At 42.3% G+C, this 27529-nt stretch overlaps 3 protein-coding genes, 1 long non-coding RNA gene and 1 pseudogene across 4 annotated transcripts; 2 read left to right on the top strand and 3 right to left on the bottom strand.

The window, feature by feature from the left end:
• Nucleotides 1-1155: 1155 nt before the first annotated feature.
• On the bottom strand, nt 1156-6464 carry LOC142788286 (uncharacterized). The gene is made up of 2 exons (XM_075884885.1): nt 4842-6464; nt 1156-2697 (listed from the first exon to the last, which is right to left on the bottom strand). Exons 1-2 carry the CDS (start codon nt 6088-6090, stop codon nt 1388-1390), a joined length of 2559 nt encoding a protein of 852 aa, XP_075741000.1. The 5' UTR covers nt 6091-6464; the 3' UTR covers nt 1156-1387.
• Nucleotides 6465-7748: 1284 nt separating this feature from the next.
• Nucleotides 7749-8509, bottom strand: LOC119187202 (UPF0235 protein C15orf40 homolog). The gene is made up of 4 exons (XM_037435409.2): nt 8392-8509; nt 8223-8331; nt 8038-8165; nt 7749-7960 (listed from the first exon to the last, which is right to left on the bottom strand). The coding sequence occupies exons 1-4, from the start codon at nt 8500-8502 to the stop codon at nt 7868-7870; spliced, it is 441 nt and encodes a 146-aa protein (XP_037291306.2). The 5' UTR covers nt 8503-8509; the 3' UTR covers nt 7749-7867.
• Nucleotides 8510-8789: 280 nt separating this feature from the next.
• On the top strand, nt 8790-9261 carry LOC119187213 (uncharacterized). The gene is made up of 2 exons (XR_005111809.2): nt 8790-9059; nt 9154-9261. It is a non-coding gene; the product is annotated as an uncharacterized LOC119187213 (long non-coding RNA).
• A 656-nt stretch (nt 9262-9917) lies between these two features.
• On the bottom strand, nt 9918-13809 carry LOC142788290 (cytochrome b-c1 complex subunit 10-like). Its single transcript, XM_075884891.1, has 3 exons — nt 13651-13809; nt 13362-13490; nt 9918-10002 (listed from the first exon to the last, which is right to left on the bottom strand). The coding sequence occupies exons 1-2, from the start codon at nt 13707-13709 to the stop codon at nt 13373-13375; spliced, it is 177 nt and encodes a 58-aa protein (XP_075741006.1). The 5' UTR covers nt 13710-13809; the 3' UTR covers nt 9918-10002; nt 13362-13372.
• Nucleotides 13810-20106: 6297 nt separating this feature from the next.
• On the top strand, nt 20107-24951 carry LOC142788283 (uncharacterized; annotated as a pseudogene).
• The last annotated feature ends 2578 nt before the right edge of the window (nt 24952-27529 follow it).

The raw sequence follows: 27529 nt of genomic DNA, 5'->3' as shown, positions 1-27529 counted from the left end.
AGGCCCCGAATTATCGTGCAAAATCGAAAATGGGGTTATTCAGTCCTTTCATACTTGAAGTTGTATCGCAGAGACCCGCAATGGTTACCTGGTCGGTGTATTGTTATTACCTCTCACCTGCGCGCTTAGAAAGTGCATAGGTGAGTTAATGCGAGCTCTCACCATCTGCACCTCAGTAGCACACCTTCACCATATGGTGGAACTGACCCAATTCCTTGAACAGAGATATACAGATACTACTCAGTGCAGTTTCAGCTACAGTTTTGTAAGAACTAAAACAAGAATGCCTCTACTACGTCGATTGTACCACTCCTATGCTGGCAGCGCATTGCTAGGCTTTCGAGATGGCACAAGTTTGAAAAACGTCATTTTATATGCACCTTTTTTTCTGGAATGCTTCATTAAATCGGTTTTAGCGGAGCAGTTTGTTTGGCTATTTCAAGTTTTTAAAAGCAGTAAGCCTATAGGAAACTGAGGGGGAATCCGAATTTGTTCATCATATCAGGACATTTGTAAAATCGTGTTTCATGAAATTGAATTTCAACTGTATTTGTAATCATAGTTAAAAGATCAGCCTTTAAAGATCACAAGAAGACAACACATTTAAGAACCTAAGATTACCTGCTAGCATAATGCATTTGGCACTGCTCTCTTGAAAGCTGAGTGGTGATTAAAAGCTCCTTACCTTCTTCTGCATTGCATATCCTAATGAACCTGCTGGAATAAAATGTTGTGTATGCAGTGAATCAGATGTTATGTATGAAGCACAGTACCAGTTTTGGTTGCTAGCTTTCACAAATCATGTTGAAGAAACAATGTGCTTAGAAAGCCCGCAAGCTTTACCTAGTAATGTAGTGCATTAGAGACTTCCCTGCTGAAATTTGTTCATGCAACACAAAATAAGAAGGGGGTTAGCACCATTTGAGATGTGGGTACACCCACAACTCGAGTGGAAGTGAAATTGAAATTAAATTTCACACTACTTCTACATGTTCATTATTTACACATGGTAAATTTCAGCGGCGTGCATGTCTAGAACACAATGCAGGCAGATATTAAGACTGCCTAAGCGTTGTTGTCAAGGAAATGAGGGTGAAGAAAAAGTTAGAGTAAATGGCACCTCTGTACACAACGCTTTTGTGAATCTTCACTTGATTTTTATGGTTTTAAGACAAGCAATTTATTTTCACTGCAGCTTTGACATGCTATAATATAAAATAGATGCGATGAAATCACAAAAAAAAAGGTAATTAGCAATGTCTACAATGCTAGTCTTCAATATGACATAATTATATGATTGTGGTATGAACAAAGCTGACTTATGTACATATTTTTGATCCATGTATAGATACCAAATGTGCACAATGAGTTCCCGGCACAAGGTTTGTCACAGTTCATCTATAGATGACGCTCTTTGTGACATTTTCGTCCCATCATGGGACACTGACGAAGTGAGTGTGGTACGTGCCTCAGCAGCGTCTTGGACCATGTAGGTTCCCGAGCGACGATTCATCTGCAAATGAAACACACTTTCTCCCACCTTCCTACGAGCTATAGCTCGCTTTCTGAGTCTTCTGCGGACAAACAAAGCGATGGCAAGGATAGCTATTACAGCCAAAGCAGCAACCATGACAAGCAGAGCCACAGGTACACGAGTCAGTCTTTGGCGCCCAGTAGCAGCGACCCCAACTGCAACATCGCTGTTGTAGGCAAGCTTTGCCGGCACGATATCATGACAGTCTCCAGGAATGTGCAGAACCGTCTGGCTGAAGCACACATCATAATCACTGTCTTCACTGATGTGAGCCACCAGGACTTGACCGGAAGTGTAACAAGGTGCCTCTGTCTGTGTCAGTAGATCCTTGTTACTGAGCACCGTCACATTAAAACGACAATCTGACTGGTTTGGAAAAGGAGGTACAAAATGCCATCGAAGAATGAGCCGATGTCCAGCCAAAAGGCCACTGTGAAACCTTAGATGATGCAGGAACTCGCCCTCTTCTGTCTTCAGCACTGGCATCTGAATTTCCTTCTCTGTTGTAACCGCTGATGTGTCAATATGAGTGACAGCCACAGTGCTGTCATCAGGCCCTGTTGTATTCACTCGAACCGTTGTAGGTACTGTCACTGGTGGTGTTGACTTGATATCAGTTGTGTTAACAATGCTGCAACTACGAGCCACTTCTGTTTCATTTCTGAATGCTACTAAGCATACCTCATACTTAACTCCCGGCTTTGTCTTAAAGATGTGGAACGTTCTGTTTTGTGAACTCGGAGGACAAGAACCAGGCAAGTCGGTGCGCACCTTTGCCCCAATAATGACGACAGTCAGTAGGCATCTCAGTTTATCAAGACGATCGCTAACGCTATGTGCATTCCATGTGACCGAGAGTTTGTCGTCATATTGTTCTACGTTTACTAGCGTGAGATGCCCATTAAATGGCACCATTGTCGTAGGTTGTGTGACGTTTGGCTCCGAGGTTGTTGGTGATGTGACTTTGGGTACGTTAGTTGTTGAAAACAAGGTTTCAGTTATTGGCACGGTCTCTGTAGAGCACTGAAGTGAATCAAAATCAAAGTCTATAATGCGTGTGCTATCGTCGCATACGGCCGAAGACAGAGTTTCTTCTGAAAAGTTTCTGTATTTCAGGAGCATGCCAAAGCCTTGGACTTGACAGACACAGTCAAGAAAATTTCCTGCAAGAGTTGAAAACCAAATAAGTGACATGTCCACTTGTACCACTGATTGCTAAGTATTGAATGGAACCACAAATCCGCCATGTGTAAGAAGTAAATAAGCATTATGGCAACAGGTCATTCGCCGATAAACAAGTTTACTTATATGCATTAGTATTAATAATTGTATTAATCTTCTTTAGAAATATGGTACACTAGATTGCTGACAAAGATAAACAGAAAGGCTAAGGCCTGTGCTCTACAATATCCAGTATCCATCCATACAAGGCTGGGCAGTAATAAAACACACATATAAACACATGCACACACACGCAAGCACTCTGTGCACTTGATACCCAGCAAATGCACGTCTCTTGCAAGCTGCAACACAACTGCATATAGCAGTGGGGAAGGAAAAACTGCCAGGACCCACACATGGTTCAAATCACAATTAACACAAAAACAGGCAAAGGAATATTGCATTGTCTGAGCATAAGTTTGTGATCTACACTCTCTGCAGTCGACCTTCTTAGTGTTGTTATATACTTTGTTGTTTTACGAATATACAAGGTGTGATGTTGCTCTCGGGCTATGCTTTATAGTGTGCAAAACGCCTAAGGCACTGCGATGTGAAATATTGTTTACTGTGACCTTATAGTTACACTGGATGGCCTGTCACTGTAATTTAGATTGAACAAAGTACATATGATACTAAGCAAACTGGCATGCAGCTGCCAATGTTAGTGGCACAAAAGATTAGACATAGAGAGCCCTAACTGCCTTCTTTTTGCTAGTAGAATTTTTCTTGCACTAAAATTTGTACTGCATATAGAGAGCCAGTTTTATTTATTACCGTAAAAGTGGGTAACACATGTTGATACATTTATTTTACCCTCAGGTTATTTCTTTTACCCTTGGGCTACACTGCATATTTCAGAAGGGGAAGGGCAATGCACAACAATAAAAAACAAGGAACACAAAGCACATGTCATACAAATATAGCAACTGATTGGTGCAAAAATATAAATACTGCTAACAAATTCATAAAAAAATGTAAATGAGCAATAATCTTATTTTTATTAGATCGTAAAGGCAATATGCTAAATAAAGTAATTATTGAACAAAACATAAAGAAGTAATTATGTAATCACTGTTTTAAGAATATTCTCAAACTGAATTGTGCCAGTGATACATGTTAACGATGCTAGCAGGTAGTTTCATTTACCGCAAAATCTTGGGAGATGACTGGGCATATGTTACTGTATTGCAATGGGGAACTAACTTTTTTTTGGTCTTTACGGCAGAGAGAAATAAAGGGTGTAAGTTGGATTAATCGACGCAAACTATCAGTTTATGATAAAAAAATTATAAAACAAGCAAATGCGAGTGAGCTTTTAGCCAGTGGCTAGCATGATGATGTTTAGAGATGCCTCATATTGGGTGACAAGTTTAATTTTCCCCCATGCTGAAAATGATGCATAGAACAAGCGAATGCTGTAATGTATGAAAAAATAATAAACAAGAGGGTACAGTTTTAAAAGAAAAGAGTGACATCTGCCCGTTAGCAGCACAATGCTCCAAAGATTTCCTTGCAGCCTTGTGCTACAAATGGACAGATGCCGATTATCACTTTCATAACCGTTCTCCCACTTTGCACGAAATCTGCAGAACTGATTTAGCATAGCAGATAGAGTTCTTATAGGTAGTACCCAAGACAAAAACTTATATTATGGCACACCAAACTGACAATATAACTCAATAAAATGAGAAAAGTGACCCATTTGTGGCAAGAATTGAACTCGTGGTTTAATCTACAACAACTGCTGTCAACACCTACTTAATCAACAAGGGCAATGAGCAGAACAACACAGTTGGTGTTGTATGTAGTAAACTTAATACTTGTAAGTCAATCTAAAATTATCTAGTTGAAAACAACCAGTCCACACACAATCTCAAGTGGTTGCTATTAGCAGCCTATTAAGAAATGTTAACTTTATCTTTGTAGCTCTGATACCTATGACAGTAGCTTGGCAGTAATAATTCTGCCAGATAGTTGGAAATGCTACAGGTTACAAGGCATTACCTTTTTCTCTCTTAAGCTCTCTTGAATAGACCTTTTAAAACAATGTAATCCAAATAAGAAGGAAATATAAAAACTGGCTTACCATTCAGCTTAATGATTCTTAGATGGGGACTACGGGTGAAGGCTCCGGCAAAAATGTATTCTATGCTGTTTTGTGACAGGTCAATGTACTCCAGCTCGTTCAGGTCTGCAGTGTGGTTCTGATTGATATAAGTCAGATTATTGTTTGACAAGTCGAGGGTGGCAAGCGAGTGCAGTCCCAAAAATGCTGTAGAGTCGACAGTAGAAATTTCATTGTTGCTAAGGTTAAGCAGCTTTAGGCTTCCGATCCCTGACAGAGATTGGCTGTTAATTCTTTTGAGCTTGCACCAACTTGCGTCCAGAGTTTCAAGCTTCAGTAGAGGCTCCAGCCAAGTTTTTGAGATCATTGTCATTGGGTTGTGAGATATTGATAAGATTTCCAACGAAGCCAGCGAAAAAAATTTTGGCTGGTCCAAGGCATTGTAGCTTACATTCAGTGTGATAAGGCTTGGTAGATCAAGTTTCGTTGTTGCACTCGTGAGACTGTTGTGGGTGAGGTCAAGATGCTTGAGGGATGCGAGAGAATTTTCTAATGAAACTGATACGAGATGGTTTGAGCTCAGTCTTAAGGTTTCCAGTGTTGTTTTGCCAAATGCTTTTGAATCGATTGCCGACAGCTTGTTATGCGACAAGTTGAGGTCTTCCAAATGTTCCATGTGGTAGAAAGTGCCAACAGCGATCGAAGACACTCGGTTTTTCTCAAGGGATAAGATCCTGAGACTGTCAAGGTTCACAAAAGCGTCTGTGCTGAGCTCCGTGATAAGGTTGTTTGACAGATTTAGTGATGTCAGACTGGAGAGGTCTTGCAAAGCACTGCTAGGAACTGATGCCAGCTTGTTCTCAGACAGGTCAAGAGCATGAAGACCTTTTGCTTTCACGAATGCTCCTGGCAGCACAGTAGAAATGTCACTTCTGACAACTTGCAGTTTCTCTATATTTTCCAAAAGCATAGAGCCATTTTCAAGGGAGCCAAGTGACTTGATAGCCAAGAAAAGTACTGTAACGGGGCTGCCACTTTGGGCTACCTTCAAAAGCTTCTCGGACACAGGTGGTAACAATGGGACGTGCGCCTGCTCACCACGGCAGTCCAGCAGAGGAGAGACGAAAGTACAGTTGAGATTGACTTCCTTGTGGGATACAGGAGTAGATGCTGGTCCATCTGTAGGGTCTGTAGCAGACAAAGTTGAAGTAGTTTGTGCATCTGCAAGATTCAACAGGAGGATTACGAACCATGCAGCGCTACTTGCCATAGTGAATTTGAAAAGATGGGGTTTTCTTGGAGGCTGACGGCTTTAACAGCAAGACCCAGTCATAGAACAGGAAAAAGGAATGGCCCGCCAGGCCCCTTCGCAGGATGTGACTTCCTGCCTCTCCTCCTCAGATGTCGACCTTTTGAACACTGTGCCGCTTTTTATCAATACACGTCGGGACGCTCCGGATGAGTCTTTTCCTGAGGATTTCCATATCACTTGTGTAACCTTGTTATACTTTTTATTGACTTTCTCTTCTCTTTTTGTTTTGTGTTACAGCTACAGCAGGATGCAGCAGCGTACTGCCATGTCCGCTCCTTTAATTGGATCTAGCATTCTAATGACCCATTTTTCCAACTAGAGTGATGGCTTTTGGCATCAACTATAAATGACCACATAGGTACATGGTTTGATCAGTGCCTAACCATAGCCTAGTGATACTGCACACTAGGTACAAGTTCGGAAATACAAGTGCTCTTTGCATCAACAGACAAATAAATCAAATTTCTGGGTGTTTCTATTCTGATGCAGCATTGTTTTACAAGCTATGTTCCGTGGATTAAAAGACCAATATTCTAGCTCATTGTGTCAGCAAAACACTGCCATTACCAAAACTAATGAGCATGTTGGTATGCTAGGCACTTTTTTTAACTAATGTCTAATTATTTGTATTTCATTCCAGCACAAATTCATTACAAAAATCAAAAGATAATACTAGCAAAATGAAGGATCTCTGCTATAACATTTGAGCAGGCGACACTACATTACAGGCCGTTTATGTGTAGGGCCAACCTTTCAAGAAGTGTTTTACAGAAGTATACAATATCAGATACTATTATTAGTAAATCTATATACTGACAGCTTATTAACAAATGTGTTATCAGAGGTGTGCCAATGCATGCAGACTTACTGCACATATGCACTCTTTTTACTATAGATTTCGTGTTGCAGCAGTCAATGAACACACCTATTCCTTGTATGTACGTTTGTGGGATGTGTTGGATTGTCCGTCACAGCTCTCCAGAAAAAGTGGGTAACAAATGGTTCTGCAAGTGCAGCTAGTGAGATCTTATGCAATGTTGCAAAAGTGAGGCACTCAAGTTTTTCCAGTTATAGAGTGGAGCTATAAACGCAGCACTTTTTGTGTTTTAACAATCTATACAGAAAATGTACTGACCACAAGCTGGTCAAGGCAGGAACGTTGACAACAAATTACAGGGCTTCATGAAAAATGTAATCTGAAAAATAACAATCTGAAAACTTCGGGCCAAAATTTTTGGTCTCCCTTTAAGTTTGTACTGAAACATTTAAATATACTGGGGAACCCACACAAAGTATGTGAGGCAATATGTGGAGTAGATTTTATTGTAGCTAAAAAAAAAAAGAACCCAAGCATACTAAATGCATGTGCTTTTGCACGAGCAAAGTGATGATACACATGACATCTGCAAGTGTGCGTTTTTTTTTTAAGCTGCTGGTGAAAACTTGTGTTGGCACTTGGAACCTACTACGTGCATGTCATGGAGGCACTCTTAACGGGAAGACTTTTATAAAAGCCCTCCTGTCCTACCATATAAGCATAATAACCCGCACGGAATTCCAAGCGACAGAGTGCCCTTTTGCACTTCCAGGGAAGTCGAAAATCACGGCGTCGCCTCTGAACAACATACATTACGATGTTTATTTGTTTATGTACACTGACAATGCCACAACCGGGATATGTAGCCTTAAGTGACAACACGAAAGGCAGCACTACGGCGAAAATTTGTGTTTAATATCAGATACCTATTTGTTTTTTGAGCGAACTAAGTACGTCAGATACGTTTACTTGTGCTGTGATCAAGACAACTTTGTCTTTGGAACGGGAGCCCTGTGCAGAGAAAAGAAAAAAAGGAAAAAAAAAGCAGCATAAGCGACAGCTGACACACCTCCAATAAAGAGACTAACCTTTTCAAGCGACAAGTCACTTTTACGAAGATTCAGGAGTTTCGAGAGAAAGCGGATTAGTTCCGTGTTTGCTTCTCCATCAACGGGCGGTGCAGCAATCTGGACGCCCACAGAGTCGTCGCTGACATCTGCGACAATGTCAGCGCTGAATTTGGCAAAACACAGAGACAGTGTTGAGGACTCACCAGTGATTCTACTTTCACTAGCTCCCGGCTTTGCGCGTACTCGAATTGCAACTGTTCCAGTGTTCGTACTGTAAACAGCGCCGGTTGTCTGCTCGGCTCCTTTGGTATCCTAAAATAAACGGCAATAAACTAGTTGAGCGCAGAGAATTTTGCGAAGTATGCAAGTCACCTCAGCGGATTTGCCGTGTTTACTTGCTGGTTTCGCGCTGCTTTTATTTTTCGGCATAGCTTGGGAAGTGCCTAAACGCCGAATAATTGCGACAAGTGCTCTTCCCTGCATGGCTCTTGCTGTGTGCTTGGCTTGTCTTTCGCGAAAAAATGTCGTTACAATGAATGATAAAAAACACACTAAAGTTTGATGACTAATTTTGACGTCGTTTACGTAAAAATAATTAAATTTACATTTAATAATTAAATACAAAATATTTAATACATTAAATACAGAATGTTTTACAAAGAGACATTTTTATTGTTTTGTACACAGACGCAAACGTCATAACTCCTTTCCTTAAAAAAAAAAAAATGTAACTTTTTTCAGTCAATCCAATCCACAGCTGCTTCTGTAAAGCGAGCTGCAGACGACGAGATCATGTTGTCGAGGCACGCGTCCTTAGGTGGCTCAAAAGTTTTATGATTAAACTAGACAGAAGCCAGACGCAAAATGATTAAGATAAGGTTACCCCGTGGAATATCTAAATTCCAAGTTGCAGTCGCGATCATTCTCGGCGTGGGCTGCACTGTGTACACCTGGTATCCAATGGTTCGGCACCAGCGCGCAAAGGCGATCGCCGAAAAGCAGGATGCTTCATCACAGCATGAATCGCCGCTTGGCAGCACGTAAGTCATGCGCAGTGTACGAGTGCAGAAGAGGCACACCAACCTTTGGTGTCTCGGATAAAAATAGGTATACATATATATTTTAAAATTGCAGGTGACTTCGCCAGGACGAAAAGCTGCCCGACCGGACCGTCATTTCTTTTTCGTAGACGTCGAGTGCCTGAAGCCCAATAAAACAGGCCTGGCAGGCAACTTCTGTTCACTCCCGTATCTTTTATTCACGCTTTACGCAATCAGAAAGAAACGGATGACGACATGGATCTGCGCGTATAGCTATGTGCCTTCTCTGTGGGGAAATTCCGGTGGTTTTAGTTGCTTAAACCGAGATATTGAGAGGCACGCAGTAGTGATGCGGTACTTCAAATTGATTTGAACCTTCTGGAGCTCATTACCGCGCGTGAATATTTTCATATGGGTGCTATTTGCATATATGCGTCCAAGAGTTTAGCCAAACGACATGCTACGTCCAACTGCGGTGCGTTTCCGCAGACATCAGCCAGGCCACAACGCAGTTTCCGCAAACTACTAGCAACTTCCCTTGGTCCATTCATCCCGTACCTACAGCACCCTTGCAGACATAACGGTTTACAGCAGCCGGTATGCATATATCTACCGCTCAACTGATACGAAATTTGCCGAAGAACATTGAATCTATATACACAATATTAGGCCAATGAACAGTTAGTCCCTTTATAAGTTATAGTGAACATGGATGTTACAAACTGAACATTTTCGTGTTTTTCAGTGGTGCACAGCATCTTTGGCTTAGTCGGTAAAGGTGTCTTCAGTAAAGTATGTGGCTGCAACAACTGACACCAAATAATTCTCACTTTGTCATAAAAAAAGCACACAATAAACTTTTAGTTCGTTTGTATTTTGTCAATTTTATTAAGTTGCTCCTATGCTTTGGAAATGAATTATATCTTTATGGCTTCTCTTCAACCTGCAAAAAAGAGAATATTGCAAAATTTTACAATCAAAATGCACTTCCAACAATATGCAGTCATGAATTCATGTTTAATATAAAAAATACCTCAGAATGGCAATTGTTGAGTATAGAGCCAAATGCCAAATTGAAGTGTCTTTCACCTACTGCAGCGATACTTCAGCTTTGGGAGACAAGTGACTCATTGATTACCATGCTAAACAATTTTTGAGTTAATATTTTTTTTTAACTGGTAGAAATTGAAGGGCATAAGCTCTCATTTTACCAGAGAATATGTGTTATTTCTTACTAAGTGTTCAGAAAGCAAGCAGTACCAATCTTCGTGACGCACCAAAGCAGGTTATTGATAAAAAGAGAAGAGACTTAAAAAGAAATGCTGCAAACAAACTATGTAACATGGCAAAGCTTTCTCTTTAGAGCATTTACTCTACACCATATCAAACTATAAAAATAACGTGAAGCTCCACTTGTAATACTGGTGGCAGTTGCCTCAAATATGAGCAATTATGTAACTAGATTGCTCAAACAGAGGTTAAAAAGTCCTTCAAAAATTAGAGAAGTGCACTTTATGGTCCTGGCTCAAGACAAAAAGCAAAACACAAATTCATTGCTGCTTGGATGATTTTGCACCTGTGATGCTTTATGTGCATGTCATCAGTAGTCACAGCCAACATTAAACCTGGTACAACTTGGAGTTCACTGTTGGTCAGGTAGCTCGAAGTTTATTCAATGCAACCAAACCGTGCTATCCTCTATACATCTTGGCAATTAGTAGATAAAGTGAGTGGGTTTTAAAGAAATCACGGTCCTGCTGTCTTATCAAGATGTTTGTTCAAGTCCTGCATTTCAATGGTTTCACATTATAATCATCCAGCATTTATAATGAGCAAAGTGAATTTTAATGAAGGCCTCATCACTGAAATTGAACAGTGCTGTTTTTTCTACATGTCCAGAGGTGTGACCAAGGTGTGCGAATGAATGCCTGTGCGTGTTTTGTTCGTGCTGTATCATATTTGAATTTGCAAGTGCGCTATCGCATAGGCAGTGGCACAGGCAGTTGCCAGACATTGTCTTCTGGCAAACATCCTGTGCTTCCAGCACGCGGCTATTGTTAAAATGTGCTTAAGTTTGACCACACAAAAGAGAATGATAAATGTAAATGAACAGAAAGGCTAGCCAAAGTATATTTTACGAGGTCAGTATAGTAAGGACATTTATAAACAGACTTGTACAGAGATCCACAATGCCTTTTGCAGCAGAAAAAAGGAGATAGGTATGTACTCACAAAATACACTATTCGTAGAAAAAAAAAAAACAAACAAACTTGCAAACAAATGTCTGCGGCTGTGATCAGGTGCCTGTCCACAACATGTATAAGCAATGCATAAAAATATACAACTTTTTATTGAAAGTTTGTGCCCTCATTTTTCATTGCAGCATGCAGCTGGACATGTCTAGTAAGCTGAATTACCAAGTAATTTCGTGCACTTGATCTCTCATCTGTGAGTGCCTTTCCACGTTAAAGAGACACTTAAGAGGAAAACGATTTTTCTTTTATTGGTAAATTATCCTTTCACAATTTCGAAATCACCATGCTCACCACAAAAAGAAGCTTGGAAAGTGAGAAAATGCGGGTGGCGACGCCACCTCAAAATGCCTGCACCAGATGCAGTGACATCATAAGTTATGACTGTTTACTACATAGCTCAGAATAGGCAAAAATGAAGCACAATATCTGCTGATGGTGTCAGAGATTTAACATCCCAAGTTTCCAGAAATTTCGTTGCTCTAGTGTCGGCAAAATACAACGAATACACTTTGAAATTTGTGATGTCACGTACAAAAGTTGCAGCACAAAATTTAAAAAGAGTACTTAGACCTTGATTTTCTTTTCTAATAATAAAATAATGAGGGTAAGATTAATTACATTAGAGAGCTCTGAGAACACTTTATCAAGCTAAACCAATTCATTCTTTCACTTTACTGTCTTTTGAACCGTCAATAAATGCTTAATAGCAGCACATATTAGGCACCTTGTGTAATTCAAGGGCATTCTGGCGAGTTGTAGGGAGCAAAAATTATATAAGGCAATGTATTGATCTATAAGGTTACACCGTTTTGTCTTAAACACCGACGATAAAAACACATGTACAAGATACAGTCTTTGCAATGTTAAATGATGCCCATTCTTTAATTGTATGCAGTAAATGATGGCTCCCATGTCGGCAACGCTTGCGAAAAGAGGACAGCTTCTGCAACAACAGATTTGCTAGTTGCATGAAACGCAAGACATCTTGGTCAAGTGCAATCAAAGAAAAACTCCCTCACTGATGGCTTTATGTCACTTTCTGCCTGTTAGGGGCAGGCTACGACCGTCTGTGCAGAAAAACAAGCCGCAGTACCTAAAGAAAACTCTGCAGCAAGCAACATGAACTGAAAGAGTTATACATATATATGGTTATACTGTGACACGTAAAATGTAAGCTTCACGGCGACAAATCAACTTCCTTGTAATGGGAAAACTGTAAAGTATATCAAATATACTACGCATGAGGTGAACAGATTCAAAGGTAGCTTGACAATAGTGCAGAACATGAGCCATTATAAAAACAGTCGCCAACATGCGCGTCATAAGGGATGCAGCACTGAATAACAAGAAATGTCAAGAAATGCGAGATTTTGCGTTTGTAATGTAGTTTGATACTAGTTGTACAGCAAAGGAGGAACACTCAATCTTTAAAGGAAAAAAAATATATATGTGCCGCCATAGAAGTGCGGTAAATCGAGAGCAGCGCCAGGACAATCAGCTTCGTACTTGAGGCATGGTTGCCGGCAGGAGTCTGTCTTGCATTCTTGGAGGTTGCAAAGTAGCGTTGCGTCGCGTCCAGGGGAGCGATGTTGTAGCTCGGGGGTGATTGATATGTGGGGTTTAACGTCCCAAAAACACCATATGATTACGAGAGACGCCTTATAGGAGAACTCCAGAAATTTTGACCACCTGGGGTTCTTTAACGTGCGCCCAAGTCGGAGCACACGGGCCTACAACCGAAAATGCAGCCGCCGCAGCCGGGATTCGATCCCGCGACCTGCGGGTCAGCAGCCGAGTACCTTGGCCACTAGACCGCCGCGGCGGGGCTAGCTCAGGGGTGCAAGTTCGTTTTTTTTTTTTTTTGCTCAGTTTTAGCCGACCAAAGACGAATGGTTTAAGCGTGGGTTAAGGGTTCAAGAATAAATGAAAATTTTCGTGCTCAATATTGTTCGACCTAAGGCTGAAGGAGCCAGCTGTTTACTGACAGAAGTGAGCAGCAAGCATGGTAATAATCTGCCAAGGACAATGAATCACTTATTATACGTACCAATGAGTCCGTTACTCTTCCTTGTATTTTCCATTATAAAATGGAACATACTGGAGTACTGCTTTCCAATCGGTGAAGTACGCAACCCCAATGGCACCGGTTGCTCCATACAAGGCCACCGGCCGAGCCCTGCACAGGCGAGGTAAGTCTCAGCAAAATTACGGGGGCTGCAGCATTTCAGGTTTGTAATGAAGAATGGCAGACAGCCAACCGGGCATACCGGGTACTCTCAATGACTAGCTCGGAGCATGACTCCATATAAAAAAAAAATAATGGCGAACCAACATACCAGATTTTGCAGAGCTGGATCAGCCTGGGGCCGATTGGGTAAAGAGGAGGATGTACCATATTTTGCTTTCCCAAAGCACGCAGACTAACCAACCCTCTTGCGAACCAACGTCCAACGTCTCTCTTTTCACCTTCACCACCTCCACAGGACAGCTAAAATATCGGATTGGCTAGGCCGAAATCGTGCTTAGAAGACACAACATGAAATAAAAAACAGATACCATAAATACACTAAAACAATAATTTAAACCTAGAGTATACAAACTTAACAATTATAAAACATTTTGAAGTTTTGTAATATCAAGGCAGAGTTATCGCACATTGCCTGCGAAACCCTGGGCTGAAACCTTATTCCTTGACCGAATTCGCAAGGTTTTGCAAAATGCCGCGCCATCTGGGGGCACTAACACAAAACGCCACACTGCCGCCACGGCTGCCCGGATCCAGGAGGCCGTGTTGCCGCATGGCATTGCCATGTCTTTATGCTATCTATACTTCTCTCTATAGCATTACCGCCGCTGGGTCGTTTTGCAGCGCTCTCATAGAGAAAGAAGAAGATATTTCTCTATGGCGCTCTAGAGTTCAAGATGGCATAACATAGTGACGCCACTATTAACGCCGCCCCTGCGTGCGCATAAAGCGTGCGTTCCATGGGCAATATGCGCTCCTCGCAATCTGCAATTCGGCAGGCAGAAATTAGGTGCATTTTTTTTTATTTTCCTGAAGAACCACTTACTCTACGCTTGAGTGTGAACTATCCACGTCGCACGCAGCAGCCTGCATTAGCGCTGTTGCGAGCGTAGGTACGCAAAAGTTGTGGTGCTGACCCATTTTATTGGGCTGTAGTTTTCTTCAAATGGTGCTATTTTATTTCGGTTTGCGGGAAAAAATTAGAACAGCTGTTTATTATTTTTTTCAGGCATTGAACATTAAACAATTCTAAATAAAAAGGGAAGAGGCCATACGATTTTTATCCTTCCTGGATGTTTTGCCGAAAACTGCATTCAAATCGGTTACTTTTGGAGCAAAACTGCAACCCAGTGAGATAGGTCAGTTCTAAAAGAATCAGCGAACGAGAGTACCAGTGCGAACGCACACCCATAAGAAAGACGACCCGCATACACTTGTGGCGGCGTGTTTACGCTGTTGCTCTTTCTCTGTACAACGAACCAAATTGTCCACAAAATCTTCATGAAAAGAATCACCATTTACGTACTGTCTGATCACTTTAGCTGTTATGAAGCAGCGTAGCCGGAAATGTTTTTTAAGGGGGGGGGGGGGGGTCAAACCTTGTGTGTGTTCGTGCGCGCCTTTGTATGTGTGCGCGTATACATACGCAAGCGAAATTGAAAATTTTTAGCTACAGCCAGAACGACACCTGCTTGCAAATGCTGCCTATAAGAGACGGTTAACAACGAAGGACTTACTTCTCGGATATTTCGTTTTGTATGTATTTATGATAACATATATCTTTTACGAAAAAAATAATAAAAACAAAGCGAAACAGGGTTAATCACGTGGGTCATCCATTCCACATCAAGCTGCTATAACTCGCCCTATGTATGTTAGAGGAGATTTGCGTGCCGGGCCAGGCCGTTCAGGCGCAAGCGAGAAATCTTTTACTAAAATAATAATAATAATAATAATAATAATAATAATACGCTGAAATAATGACAATGTTAAACTGAGATGTTTTACGTCCGGAAATTTCGACCATCTGATGTCCTTTGCGGCTGCCGCAGATGGTATTCGACTCCGCGCCGGTGGAGGAGTGGTAGGCGGGTGAAATCCCATCGGGAGAAGTGTGGACTAGCGAGTTCCTTCCAGGGAGGGGGAAGGGGCTGCTGCTTTTGGGGCTGTTGTACGAAGACCCATCGATTAACACTTCAGTCCTATGCTTGAAGAAAATTATTCGTACGAGGTATGGTACATACTCCAAATAAAAAGAGCACTCGCCTGTGAGGTCGAAAGACATATAGCTTATTAAAGAAATGAAAAGAAAAAAAAAGGACGAAGAAAAATGTGACAGACAAAGACCGAGGAGAAGATCAGAAAGAAAAGTAGGATATCGAACTCAGTAGAGGATGAAACGGCGCTCTGAAATGAGGATGGATGAACGGTTCAGCGCCGACGACTTTTCAGCGTATAGGCGAGAGCAGCAGCATGACGAAACCGCTGTCGGCTGCGTATGCCGCTCCTTGCGCAAGGATGGACGCGCGTGCGCCGCCGAAGCATGTTTTGAGTGAACTGGCTTTAAATTAAAGAGAACTAAGAGGCTCGGCGTGCGGGGATGTTAACTGACCACGTGGGGGTGAGCAGGTGTGCACGTCTTATCGCTGCCTCCAAAGGGCAAGAAATGGTGAAAGGTAACGGGACCCGATGTGTAGCCTCATCTTGTTTGCGAGATGCAGGCCGCCTCGCAAGTTTGTTCCATGTGCTGCTCCCCCGTCGCCGACGGGTAACACGACCTCCGTCTCAGCGGTTTTCTGTGTTCTTCTACAGACGATAGTCTTTCTTGGTGTACTTCAAAGCAAGAACGTCTGTCTGTCTGTCTGTCTGTCTGTCTGTCTGTCTGTCTGCCTGCCTGCCTGCCTGCCTGCCTGTCTGTCTGTCTGTCTGTCTGTCTGTCTGTCTGTCTGTCTGTCTGTCTGTCTGTCTGTCTGTCTGTCTGTCTGTCTGTCTGTCTGTCTGTCTGTCTGTAACACGACCTCCGTCTCAGCGGTTTTTTGTGTTCTTCTACAGACGATAGTCTTTCTTGGTGTACTTCAAAGCAAGAACGTCTCTGTCTGTCTGTCTGTCTGTCTGTCAGTCCATCCGTCTGTCCGAGTGTCTGTCCGCCGAAACGATACCCAAAATAGCCAAAATCCAACCCGATCCGCAGCACCCTCTAATACCTCAAGTTTCACCGTCCTTACTTGCGCGATCGTCAATTAAAAAGCAATTATTGCGCGTATGTGATGCACAAGAACAACACGTAAATATTTTGTGGTGTGTCTTTTTACACTAGAGAAAGCATTAGTAATTCTAATGACCGTAGCATCTATCACGCTGCGCTGACAATGTAACGCTATGCACAAGAAGGCAAGTGCCTCCAACGCTTTGCTAAGACGGCACGTTTGTGGCACCTACCCATCGCTTCGCGGACTACACCTTATCGCCTCCGAGACTGGCTCGCACGCCATTCTCCGTTTTCGAAGATAACTGCCGGGTAGCGCTCGTGTTTCACGTGCCTCGATTGGCTCGTTCGTCTCCGCTGCAAGGATCTAGGCGCCCTAACGCAGCACTTTCACTGCAGAATACAATTCACCATTTTTCTCACGCACAACATGAAATAAACGTTTTGTTCACTCTCTCCACACGCAAGAGTATATATAGTCTTTCGACATTTGCAGTGAAACATGCAGATACGGAGCCGATTTTTTTAAAACTAGAAGATGCCTCAGGTACGTGGGTGCTGACTGAGGCTTCAGAGAACGGAGGGATAGCCGCCGTGGCAGTTCAATTGGTAGAACATCGAACGCGTTATTCGAAGGTCGCAGGTTCGGTTCCTGCCCAAGGCAAGTTATCTTTCCGTCCACTTTTCTTTCTTCAAACTTACATTACACTTACTTCTATTAAAATCCCTTATACTTTCACTGACATTATTGTCTTTTAATTCTCATTAATCAGGTACGCGTAATCAATTCTTAGGTTGGTCCGTACTCCTAACGCGTATATATATTCCACACGGGAATCGGCTGTCGCTTATTGATGGAAATCCACTAGATGTAGATTGCATGCATGTACGTGGACAAAGCAATTGGATCCATCGGTTGTCATCGCGCCTCTGTCCTATTCTCGTTTGTTAGTATGCACAGCGCGAAAAGGAACCATGAACAGATCACCAACTGGACCAACTCATCGCTGTTTTGAGCAATTTTCCCCTCATGACAGGAAACCTACAGTGACGGATGACAACCACTCGAAACGTGCTCCATTTCACGTCCCGTCTTGCAGTTGGCGACTAACGCCAATTATACGAACCCGTACAATTAGAGCAATGTTCGGCGACGGCATCATAATGCATCAAGAACGTGGTTAATCTGTAATATTGGGAGATCTAAAAAAAAAAAAAGAGGGAGCATAAATACAGTTTCAAACCCATCTTAACAGGATTAAGAGCTCGCGCTATACAGTTTTAGGGCAGAACTGAGAGTCAGCGCTCCTTCTGCCGAGAACGCACTCTTTACTCAGCAAATGTGTTGACAAGCCTGTCTGTTGCTCTATAGCGAGCCACCGTGAAACACGAACAGGATAACGTAGGGATCGATGTTCCTTGGACATCATTACTCCGCTGCAACGCGCAAATAAGCACACGAACGACTCATCTCCGCACTCTTTGCTCAAGACGCTGACGAGACGGTAACTCAACACTGCGCCGACAGGTAAGGAAAGGTAAGCTCTCACTCGGATTGGAGCCCCGGCAACAGTGGAGAACCGAGCGTCGACGAAAGGTAGATCGGCACGGCCGTCTCTGGCCGTGTCCGATATGTGCTCATAAATAAGTCACTCGTACGGCTCGCTCTGATGAAATTATTGCTGTGTGAGACATACAGGGGCCATTTCTTCGTCTCTTATCTCTTATTACATACAGCGCGGCCAAAGGAAAGATCCTACAACGAGCGATGGAACGACAGTCGACAGAGAACATTTTTAATCATTGCGCGAATCGGGCCACTGCGTTCAAGTTCTTGCTTCACCGCTCTACGCTTTTTTTACGCACGTGCAAGACGGGAGGGATTAGTTCATACTGAAGAGTCAAGTGAAATCTCGGACGAATGATACCTAGAACTATGTAGAGGAGTTGATGGAAAGTGAAGATAGGCTGAGTTAACCCTGCAGAAGTAGCGACCTTTTTTGGGGGTGCTTTATGCGACACTAAACATTTATAAGTGCCGTATCTCGTGCGAATCTAATTTTTCCGGTGTTTTGCTCCTGGTATACGATCAGCACGATAACACTCTTGACGAGACAGTTGCGACGTCACCGCACGCAGAAAGAAAATAGAAGCAAGTAAGTAAGTGATAATTAACAGTGCTTACGAATCAGACTAGTACCCAAGATTGTTAAATATGCTGCATGATGCAGTATAGAGTAATGCGTATTGATTCTTGTACGCTAATTATGAAAGAGCGTCGATATTACGATAAGTGGCAACAATGTCCGACCGGTAAGCAAGTGATTTTGTCAGCATCTTGAACCAGTGTGAGTATGCCAGAAGCCTTACGAAAATCAAGATCTAGCCATAGTAATTACGAGAAGTAAACATACGAAATTCTGCGTTATAGGCATTCAATTTTCCAGAAGTAGGTGCATCTTTTTTTTTCGGTTTTTATGTACACTCAATAATAGACGTTCTTTTTTAAAATACTTTTTGCGTTTAGCTTCCCATTATTATTTTGACGAATAATTGCCATCATAATGTCGTAGACACCGTAACGTACTATATCGCAGCTGAATGCGTCATTTCATACCACAGTATTCGATGCAAAAACAAAGTTTTTCAGAAACAATCTTGCGACGAATCTATGCGTTGCTATAATGTGACGGTGTATACGAAACTTAGAGTGTGAATATATAATATTATAACCTAATCAGAATGTAATTTTATTTGTAACTATGTCGATACAAAGCTCGAGTACAGAAAAAAAAGAAAACAAGCAAACACCAGCGGCGTAAATACAGAAAGATCCTAAGGAGGACAAAAATCAGACCATGTCGGTCGTTTTGTTTTTTCAAGATGGCTTGTAGTCTTATCCACATGAGAATTAAATCATGCTTTAAGTTGAGAGAGAGAAAAAAATATTAAATATGCCTGCAAAATCGATTAAGCTAAAATAAAAAAAATGAGCATGAGAACCGAAATCGAGTAACTGTATTGTTATATTCAGTCTTCTATGAATCAATCAAGCGGCTTTTGCTGATTTCGTGGTGTCATACAGCTGCGTGGTATTGAACACGGTAAAAAAATAATCAGCCTTAAAAAAGTTAAATGTCCTATACTTAACTGGTGAATAAATCAAATATATTATGTTACAAAGTTAAATCTCAAGGGAAGACACTTGCAAGGGGTGTCCACACCTTGCCTGAAAACAAGAAAAGTCGGACCCCCTGACCCCCCCCCCCCTCCTTCCCAAGATTTGCACCAATGGTAAGCACGGTCCCGATTTATAATCAAAGAATTTGGTCATCGACCGATGTGTCAGCTTCGTGAAGAGCGCACGGGGTGAATCGAAAAAAAATTATAATAAATGTACTTTTATGTGTGTGGTCAGTGTGAAACCAGGAACGTTTCACACCCATCAAAAGCAACTTTTCTAGAAGGACATACAGAAAATGCTCAAAATATCCAACAACAGGTAGCAAACCAGTAGCCCTCATTAACATTTGACGTTGTTTGAAATATTGTGAGGCGTAAATGGTTGGCTGCGCAGGTAAAGATGTATCGACGTGCTGGCCCACCCATATATTGTCTTCTCCACATTTCTTGAATGACGATAAAAACGCATCAACTCAGATGAGCGGTAAAATGCGAGGCGGCACGTTTTAAAGGTCTGTCACCAGATGGCGATGCACTGTCAAAGACTCCAAAAAAGGCTAGGGCAGCCCGTTGCCCAAATCCCGCGAAAAAAGTGTGCGGAAGTTTTGATGTATAGCCACAAGTGCCGATATGGTGCGGTGGGAAAACGCAGCTAACGTTAGGTGTGACCACACTTGCAATCTACATATTCACCTATGAATATTTTCATTTCATTGCAGCTTTAGTAGTTTTACTGAGACATTAGCAGTGTACTGCGCTAGTAACGCGTAAAAATAGCTGAAAGACAGTCCATTTTTTATTAAATGTATGTGAGGAGAGGTTGGTACCAAGGCGTTGCGCCGGCTACTCCTCTTCTCTTGCACAAAAGTCAACATCGCACATACAGTGGCTAACACAAGGCTATACATATGTACATTGCACAACACTTACACAATGAGTTCACGTTTTTCTACACTCAGTGTCCTGACAGTCTATTCGTGATGATAAATGTGCAAGTTGTAACTGAGTAGCCAACTACCAATACACACGATGTACAAAGAAGGAAATACTATAGATGCTTTGCGACTGCATTTGATGTTGAGGTAAAGAAAGCTATCGGGACGTTTTCTTAAAACACTCAAATAAAGCGCACTTGATCTTACTGTGACATGAACCAACCGAAGATTCATGTGTATGGCTTCACTGCATATACGCAATACATGCAGTGGTGCACTCTTTACAGTGTCAGAGCGGCTGGTAATCTCGCTTCCGAACTACGCATAGCCGGGGAAATACTCTTGCCCATGTGGCAAGACTTCGCAGCCAACGCGTTAGTGGAGACTGCCGATGTAGCACCTTAGGTGAGACTACTCGATGCACCTCGCGAAGTTCATCCACTGGAATGGCTAAACGTGCCTCTTGCTTGCGCCGTACAGGTTGGTTAGACCTTCTCTCAATAAGCAGTTATAGATTACCAGGCATTCCATTGGCGGCAAGGCAGACGCTCACAAGCTTGGCAATTTTAGATTCACTGTCCCTAATTTATCTCTTTCTTTCTAGGCAGCCTGAGAAACTACGTGGATTGCCGTTGTGTTTTGGTTCTTTTATTCTCTCAAACTGCTTTCAAGTGGCAGCGCTTAGGAAAACCACGAGCTATTCTTTGAATAATGCCTCAAATGTTTATGGGTGATAAACGATCTGAAAAACCAGAGGCTCGAATGGCAATTTCGAAAAAAAAAAGAGTAAGCACAGGAAAATGATATGTTTGAAAGTCAGTCTGACCCGACTAGAACGAAAATCAGAGCTACCGCCTCAAAGTGGATAGCGTTACCAGTGATTTACTCACGACAGTTTCAAGTTTCCAGAATTCAAGACACTAAACAGAGAACACATGTTGGCTCAATGACTCAGAAATTGTAACAAGAGATCAGGGCTAGTACAACTTGTAGTCCCATGAATCCGTGATAACTGTATTACGTGTTTTGGCCCGACAATGGCATAACTTATTTTTTTGAATAGTATAAAATTAGCATGAAGACGCATTCGAATCGCCTTCGCTGAAAGCTACAAGGTTTAGGAATGTCTTCACCTTTATGATGGGGAATTTCTAAAGGAATGTTGGTAAGCAAGCTTCCTCTCGGATAACATGATTTGCTACGAACCTACAAAGTCCCAGACGCAGAGCTTCACACTCCAGCAGAACCGGAGGCTTGTGTTTATAAGCAGGGTCATTTGGGAGCACTTGCGAACAACACGTGAATGAATTTCAATACTGGCCGCATGTTAATTTCTTATAACATTATCAGTGTCGCTAGTAGCCCATATTATCAATTGGTCTACATGCGCAGCAGTGGGGTAGCCAGGTGGTGGCACACGTGGCCCATACACCCCACCCCTCGCCGAAAATATTTCAAATGCGAATGGATTTCTTAGTCGGGCTATGTCAGGCATCCGGCGTTGTCTGCGGTGACCGCGCACCAGCAGGTGTTATCTCTTCTCTCTCACCCCCTCTTCCATAGCAACAGCTGCGGGCACGCGCGCTTATCCTCGCCCCTATCAACCGGAGCATGTGGTGCAAAAGTGTAGGAGAGGGTAGGCGCATTGCTTCGCCACTCCATTTCCCGCTGTTCGCTTTCTCTCCTCCCTTGCTCCACTCTGCCGTCCGCCCGCGCCTCACTCTTGACCATTCGCTGGCTGGGCGCCTCTCAAGAGCATCCGGAAATGTGTGCTCGAGACGCCGCTGTGAAACGCTAACGCTGAGCTGAGAACGATGGCGCCCCACTTTCCCGTCCGCTCGCTCCCCATTCTCGATGGTTCACTGGCTGGGTACCTCTCAAGGCGATGGCAGAAGTCGGTGAAGGCGAATGTTCGACGAAAACAGTACCCTCTCTAATTTGTGTGTATATGCGATAAATGTGTATATCAGTCATCCCCCGACACCCGAAGTAGCAAGCCAGGCTAACATCTTCGGGAATTTCATTAAAAAGTATTATCTCTATCTCAGTAACAACAAAATAGCTTCCAGTTATGCACACAGTAATTGCCACACTATTCAAAATATCAATCACCAAAGTATCGTACATTTCTTCGAATCTTCCAGGTGGAATAGTTATTTATTTATTTATACATACTGTTAGCATACATACCAAAACAAGAGTTCCTCAACTGGGCACAATTACAGCAATTTCAAAACATCAATTCAAGAGGGGAGAAAAATCCTGCAACTTGACACAATGCGAAGAAAAAAGAACGAGAGAGAAAGAAAAAGAAATGCAACAATCAATGGGCACATTGCAGCAAACTCAGCAGAACATAGGTTAACAAGTGAGTACATTTTCACCAGTACAGTCAATTCAACAATGCACTTTCAAAATTTTTAGGATCGTTACACAGTACAACGTTCTTCCGTAACGTATTTCATGTGTCAACAGCGGATAAAATTAAATAATTTACAATTAAGCTCAATACAAAGCGTGGTATAATTTGTCGCTGCACTTATTTCTTCCGACAGCGCACGCACAAAGACTCCTGCCCAAGTTGAAAAAGTAAAACCCCCCAGAGAAATTGGGTTTCAACCTGTGGCACTTTCTCACCTGTAGTTCGCATTTGATTTTGTTTTTTTTGCTAAAACAACTGAAAAGAAATCCACTCGCAGAAAACAATACCGATGAACAGCTGTGCCTTTTCCCAGCGAATCCCCTTTTTTTTTCAGAGCAAGTAGCCCAGCGATGCTGAATGCCTTCCGATTGGAGCTCAGTGCTCCTGGGGCTTGTGAAAGCATTAATGGCTAACACATGCTGGAAGGAGGAAGGATCTCGCACAGATTTTCCGAAGGTACTGTGCTGCTGAGTGTTTGTCTCTACATATGTGTAGAATGCATGTGTATGCCCGTGTGTAAATGTGTGCACGTGCATGCGTGAGGAAGAGAGTTAGACGGTGTGAAGCTTTAGCAAAGAGGCACTCAAATACATATCCGTGGCCGTTTTTCTCGGAACCCTTAATTACACGAATGCGCTGAAACTCACGTCCGTCATGGAAACCCATATTTTAGGGTTTTTTTTTATAAGTACTGTTTCGAGCAACATCACTATGACGGGCAAAGTTTCAATTTATCGCGTCGTGATCAGCTTTTCCTAGCACGATTGTGATCTTGACGAAATACGAATCGTGAATAAACAGTCAGTGTCGTTCAGATTGAGAGATTAGTTCGCACGAAAAAATCGGTGGTCGGATATGGAAAGGAGGAAGATTAAATTAAAAATTTAATCTTCCTCCTTTCAATATCCATGACCAGTTGTGCTGCTTGGCAGAAAGAGATATAGCAAAGAGAAAAAGAGAAAGGAGATGGAGAGAGAACGAAGAGAGAAAAAAATAGAGGAATGGAAGAGAAAGATAAGAGACAAGGCAGAAAAGCGAAGAGAGAGAAAAATAAAAGAGAGGGAACTGGAAGAGGGAGATGACAAAAAAAAGAAGGTAAGGAGAGGAAAAGTAGAGATAGAGGGAGAAAAAGAAGAGAGGACAGAATCATAAGATAAAGAGGAAAAAAAAAACAGAACAGAGGGAAAAGAGAAGAGAGAGAGAAAAAAGTAGATAGAGAAAAAAAAGATGAAAGAGAAAGAAATCCAAGAGAAAGATAAAAGAGAGGGTAGGAAAGAGAAGGTAAATAAAGACGAGAGAAAGAAAAGAAGGAGATAAGCAAGAGAGAGAGAGAGGAGAGAGAATGAGAAAAGAGGACAGAAGTGAAATATTGGCGATAAATAGAATAGAGAAAGAAGAGAGAGAGAAAGAAAGGAAATAAAGAGGAAAGGAGAAAACGGAGACAGGAGAGAAATAGAATAGAGAAAGAAAAAGAAGAGAAAGAAAGAGAAAGGAAGTAGAGAGAGAAAGAAATTGAAGAGAAAGATGAAAGAGTGGGAGGAGAGAGAATATAAAGATAAAGAGGAGACAGAAAAAAACAGAAGAGACACAGAGACAGAAGAGAAAATAAAAGACAAAGAGGAGAGATAGAAAGAGAAGAAAGGACAGGAACAGAAGATGTAGAGGAGAGAGAGGAGAATAAAAATAAAGAGAGAAACCTAAGAGAGAAGGATAAAAGAGAGGTAGCAAAGCAATGTGAGAGAGGGAGGCGAGATTGGAAAAGAACAGAAGAAGAGAAACGAAATAGAAGATAAAAAACGAAAAGAGAAAAAAGAAAGAGAAAAAGAGACGTGCAATCAGACACGAGCGAATGTCACTGTGCAGTAAAAACTGTCTGCTGCAACAAACAATGCCAATGCAGAGACTTGTGCAAGCCTGTCATCAAACAAAAAAATAAAGCGTGGAACGGCAATACCACCTTTGTCGTCCTCATACGCGATGGCTTACGACACTTCAAAATAGTTTTCTGTGAAGAATGTTTTTGATCAAGGCCAGCTAGTGTTGTTGCAAGCTATCGCCTGCATATATTATAGCTAGGACAATGACGCAAGATGTGTTGAAGAGACCCTTTATACCTATAGCATTGATAAAGTAACATAGATTTGGTGGCACTAGTTTTGAGGTTCCGTTTCAATTTACTTATTGAATGCAGTGTACTTAGACATTCTTCTGAATTTCATTCAGATGGAGGCGTCAAACGCTGTATCGGCGAAATCTCCAGTTAACACCTACGAAGAATAAATAACCAAATAGCCTCAATATAGAAGTTGTCAAATAGTTACATACAACACTGGAAGGTAATTTTATTGTAGTATTAGCTGCATGTTGGCTACACAGGCCGAGCCAAAGCGGTTTTGCGTGCACGTACAAAATCAATAATAGCGAGAGTTGGGCTAGTTGGTGGTTCATACTTGGGAAGTAGAAACAGCACAAAAATATAGACAAGGACAGAGGAAGAAACGACACCGTGCTGTGCCGTCTCTTCCCCTGTCCCCATCTATATTTTTTGCGCTGTTTTTACTTCCCACGTACAAAAGCCGTGCTGCGCGAGAGCGAGGAGCCGTGACGTCACACGATGCACAGCTGGGGCGCCGGAGAACGTCTGGAAGCTCCTGGAATGACGTGTCACGAGTAGGCTGGTGTCTGCCTGCCTGCCTGCCTGCCTGCCTGCCTGCCTGCCTGCCTGCCTGCCTGCCTGTCTGTCTGTCTGTCTGTCTGTCTGTCTGTCTGTCTGTCTGTCTGTCTGTCTGTCTGTCTGTCTGTCTGCCTGTCTGTCTGTCTGTCTGTCTGTCTGTCTGTCTGTCTGTCTGTCTGTCTGTCTGTCTGTCGCTCAAGCCACGTATATCTTGGCATAGCCTAGCTAAGCCACTGCTAGTTTTTTTACACAAACCATACGAACGAAAACGAACAAGAAATTACATACAAAATACCATATGCAAGTTAAGAATAAAAATATTGTAAGTTCGCAACTCGAATTTACATGATCCATTGTCAGCAGCCCCGCCGCTATGGTCTAGTGGCTAAAGTACTCGGCTGCTGACTCACAGGTCGCGGGATCGAATCCCGGCTGCGGCAACTGCATTTTCGATGGAAGAGAAAAGGCTGTAGGCCCATGTGCTCAGATTTGGGTGCACGTTAAAGAACCCCAGGTGGTCGAAATTTCCAGAGCCCTCCACGGCCGGGCCTTTCTCATAATCATATGGTGGTTTCGGGACGTCGAACCCCACATATCAATCAAACCATCGTCAGCGTTCACAAAAAAGCAAAGGCACTACATTGATTACAAACAACAAACAAGAGTCAAGGAAAGTGTAGTGGATGTCCTTTGCAGACATTGTGATGCAAATGTGAAGAAAATAAAGATGATGAAAAGATAACCGCAGTGACCGAACAAGCAGGAACCGAACCTGCAACCTTCGGATTACACTCTTATATGCCTCATAAAGTGGACGGGAGCATTGCAGTAGCCATAGCTCACATGCATGATAAGAGCATCGGGTGCTTAACCCGAAAGATTAAGGTCCGGTTCCTCCCGGCGGCAAGTTATCTTTTCGCCTGCTTTAGTTTCTTCAGATTTAAATCATAACTACTACAACTAACATCCCTTAAACTTTTGTTAGTTTTCTTGTCTGTTGTAATTATTCTTATGTCTAGCTTAGAAAAAAAAAACGATCTGTTGAGGTTATCCTTCTTTTTTTCAGAAATACATATGTTTCTTAATGCATTACCTTAACCCATCTTCGATTACTCAGAACTGAATCGACTGGCGAAGGAAGACGATGTTTTGCATATTTCTATAGAGACACTGCCCCGTCGTGCTTTCTCGCCCCGCAGAAAATTTAGGAGGTACATCCGAATGAAAGCAGGTGAAGTCGAGAAGGACAGCGGATACAGACGGCGCCTAGTTTTGGAATTGGTTAGCGCTAGTTAGGTAAGCAGAAGAAAAATATAATAGAAACTCAAATTCTGGCGTATATAAAATGATTTAGAGTCCTGAAAGTTGTCCTCACAACGCTTGACTTAACTGAAGGTTAAACATACACGAGTGGGTTTGCCTTTTTGAAACTCCTATTCTGAACTCAAAAAGCCCAAGGCGTTTATTATTTCTGAGGTGTTAGAACAGTGCGCTTACCTCAAATTTTAGCTGAAGTAGCAGTCTTTACGCAGCATGCGTGCCGTATACTTAATAATCTAGTCTTCCGAAGGTAAAAGCCTGCAATGACAATGTTAGGTGAATTACATTGAGATTAATGACTTGAAGCATAAAAAAAGAACTTCTATTTTACCATGAAAATATAACGGAAGCAGGGCTAAAAATTTGCATAGTGTGAACACTGCCCTCCCAAAACTTTAAACACGAGACTTATGTTCAGCATAAAAAAATACTTTTTTCCTGAACCCCTAT

This window comes from Rhipicephalus microplus, unplaced genomic scaffold (genome assembly GCF_043290135.1).
Source record: "Rhipicephalus microplus isolate Deutch F79 unplaced genomic scaffold, USDA_Rmic scaffold_52, whole genome shotgun sequence".
Taxonomy (NCBI): domain Eukaryota; kingdom Metazoa; phylum Arthropoda; class Arachnida; order Ixodida; family Ixodidae; genus Rhipicephalus; species Rhipicephalus microplus.
This window is presented reverse-complemented; position numbering and strand designations above follow the sequence as displayed.

Bases quoted from the DNA above. Each gene is read 5' to 3' on its own strand.
- LOC142788286 (XM_075884885.1), bottom strand. From the start codon at position 6,090: ATGGCAAGTAGCGCTGCATGGTTCGTAATCCTCCTGTTGAATCTTGCA. The intron at 2,698-4,841 runs GTAAGCCAGTTT...CAACTCTTGCAG, and splicing joins AAGAATCATTAAGCTGAATG to GAAATTTTCTTGACTGTGTC.
- LOC119187202 (XM_037435409.2), bottom strand. From the start codon at position 8,502: ATGCAGGGAAGAGCACTTGTCGCAATTATTCGGCGTTTAGGCACTTCC. The intron at 8,166-8,222 runs GTGAGTCCTCAA...ACATTGTCGCAG, and splicing joins TAGTGAAAGTAGAATCACTG to ATGTCAGCGACGACTCTGTG. The intron at 7,961-8,037 runs GTTAGTCTCTTT...TTCTCTGCACAG, and splicing joins GTGACTTGTCGCTTGAAAAG to GGCTCCCGTTCCAAAGACAA.
- LOC142788290 (XM_075884891.1), bottom strand. From the start codon at position 13,709: ATGGTACATCCTCCTCTTTACCCAATCGGCCCCAGGCTGATCCAGCTC. The intron at 13,491-13,650 runs GTATGTTGGTTC...TCGCCTGTGCAG, and splicing joins ATCCAGCTCTGCAAAATCTG to GGCTCGGCCGGTGGCCTTGT.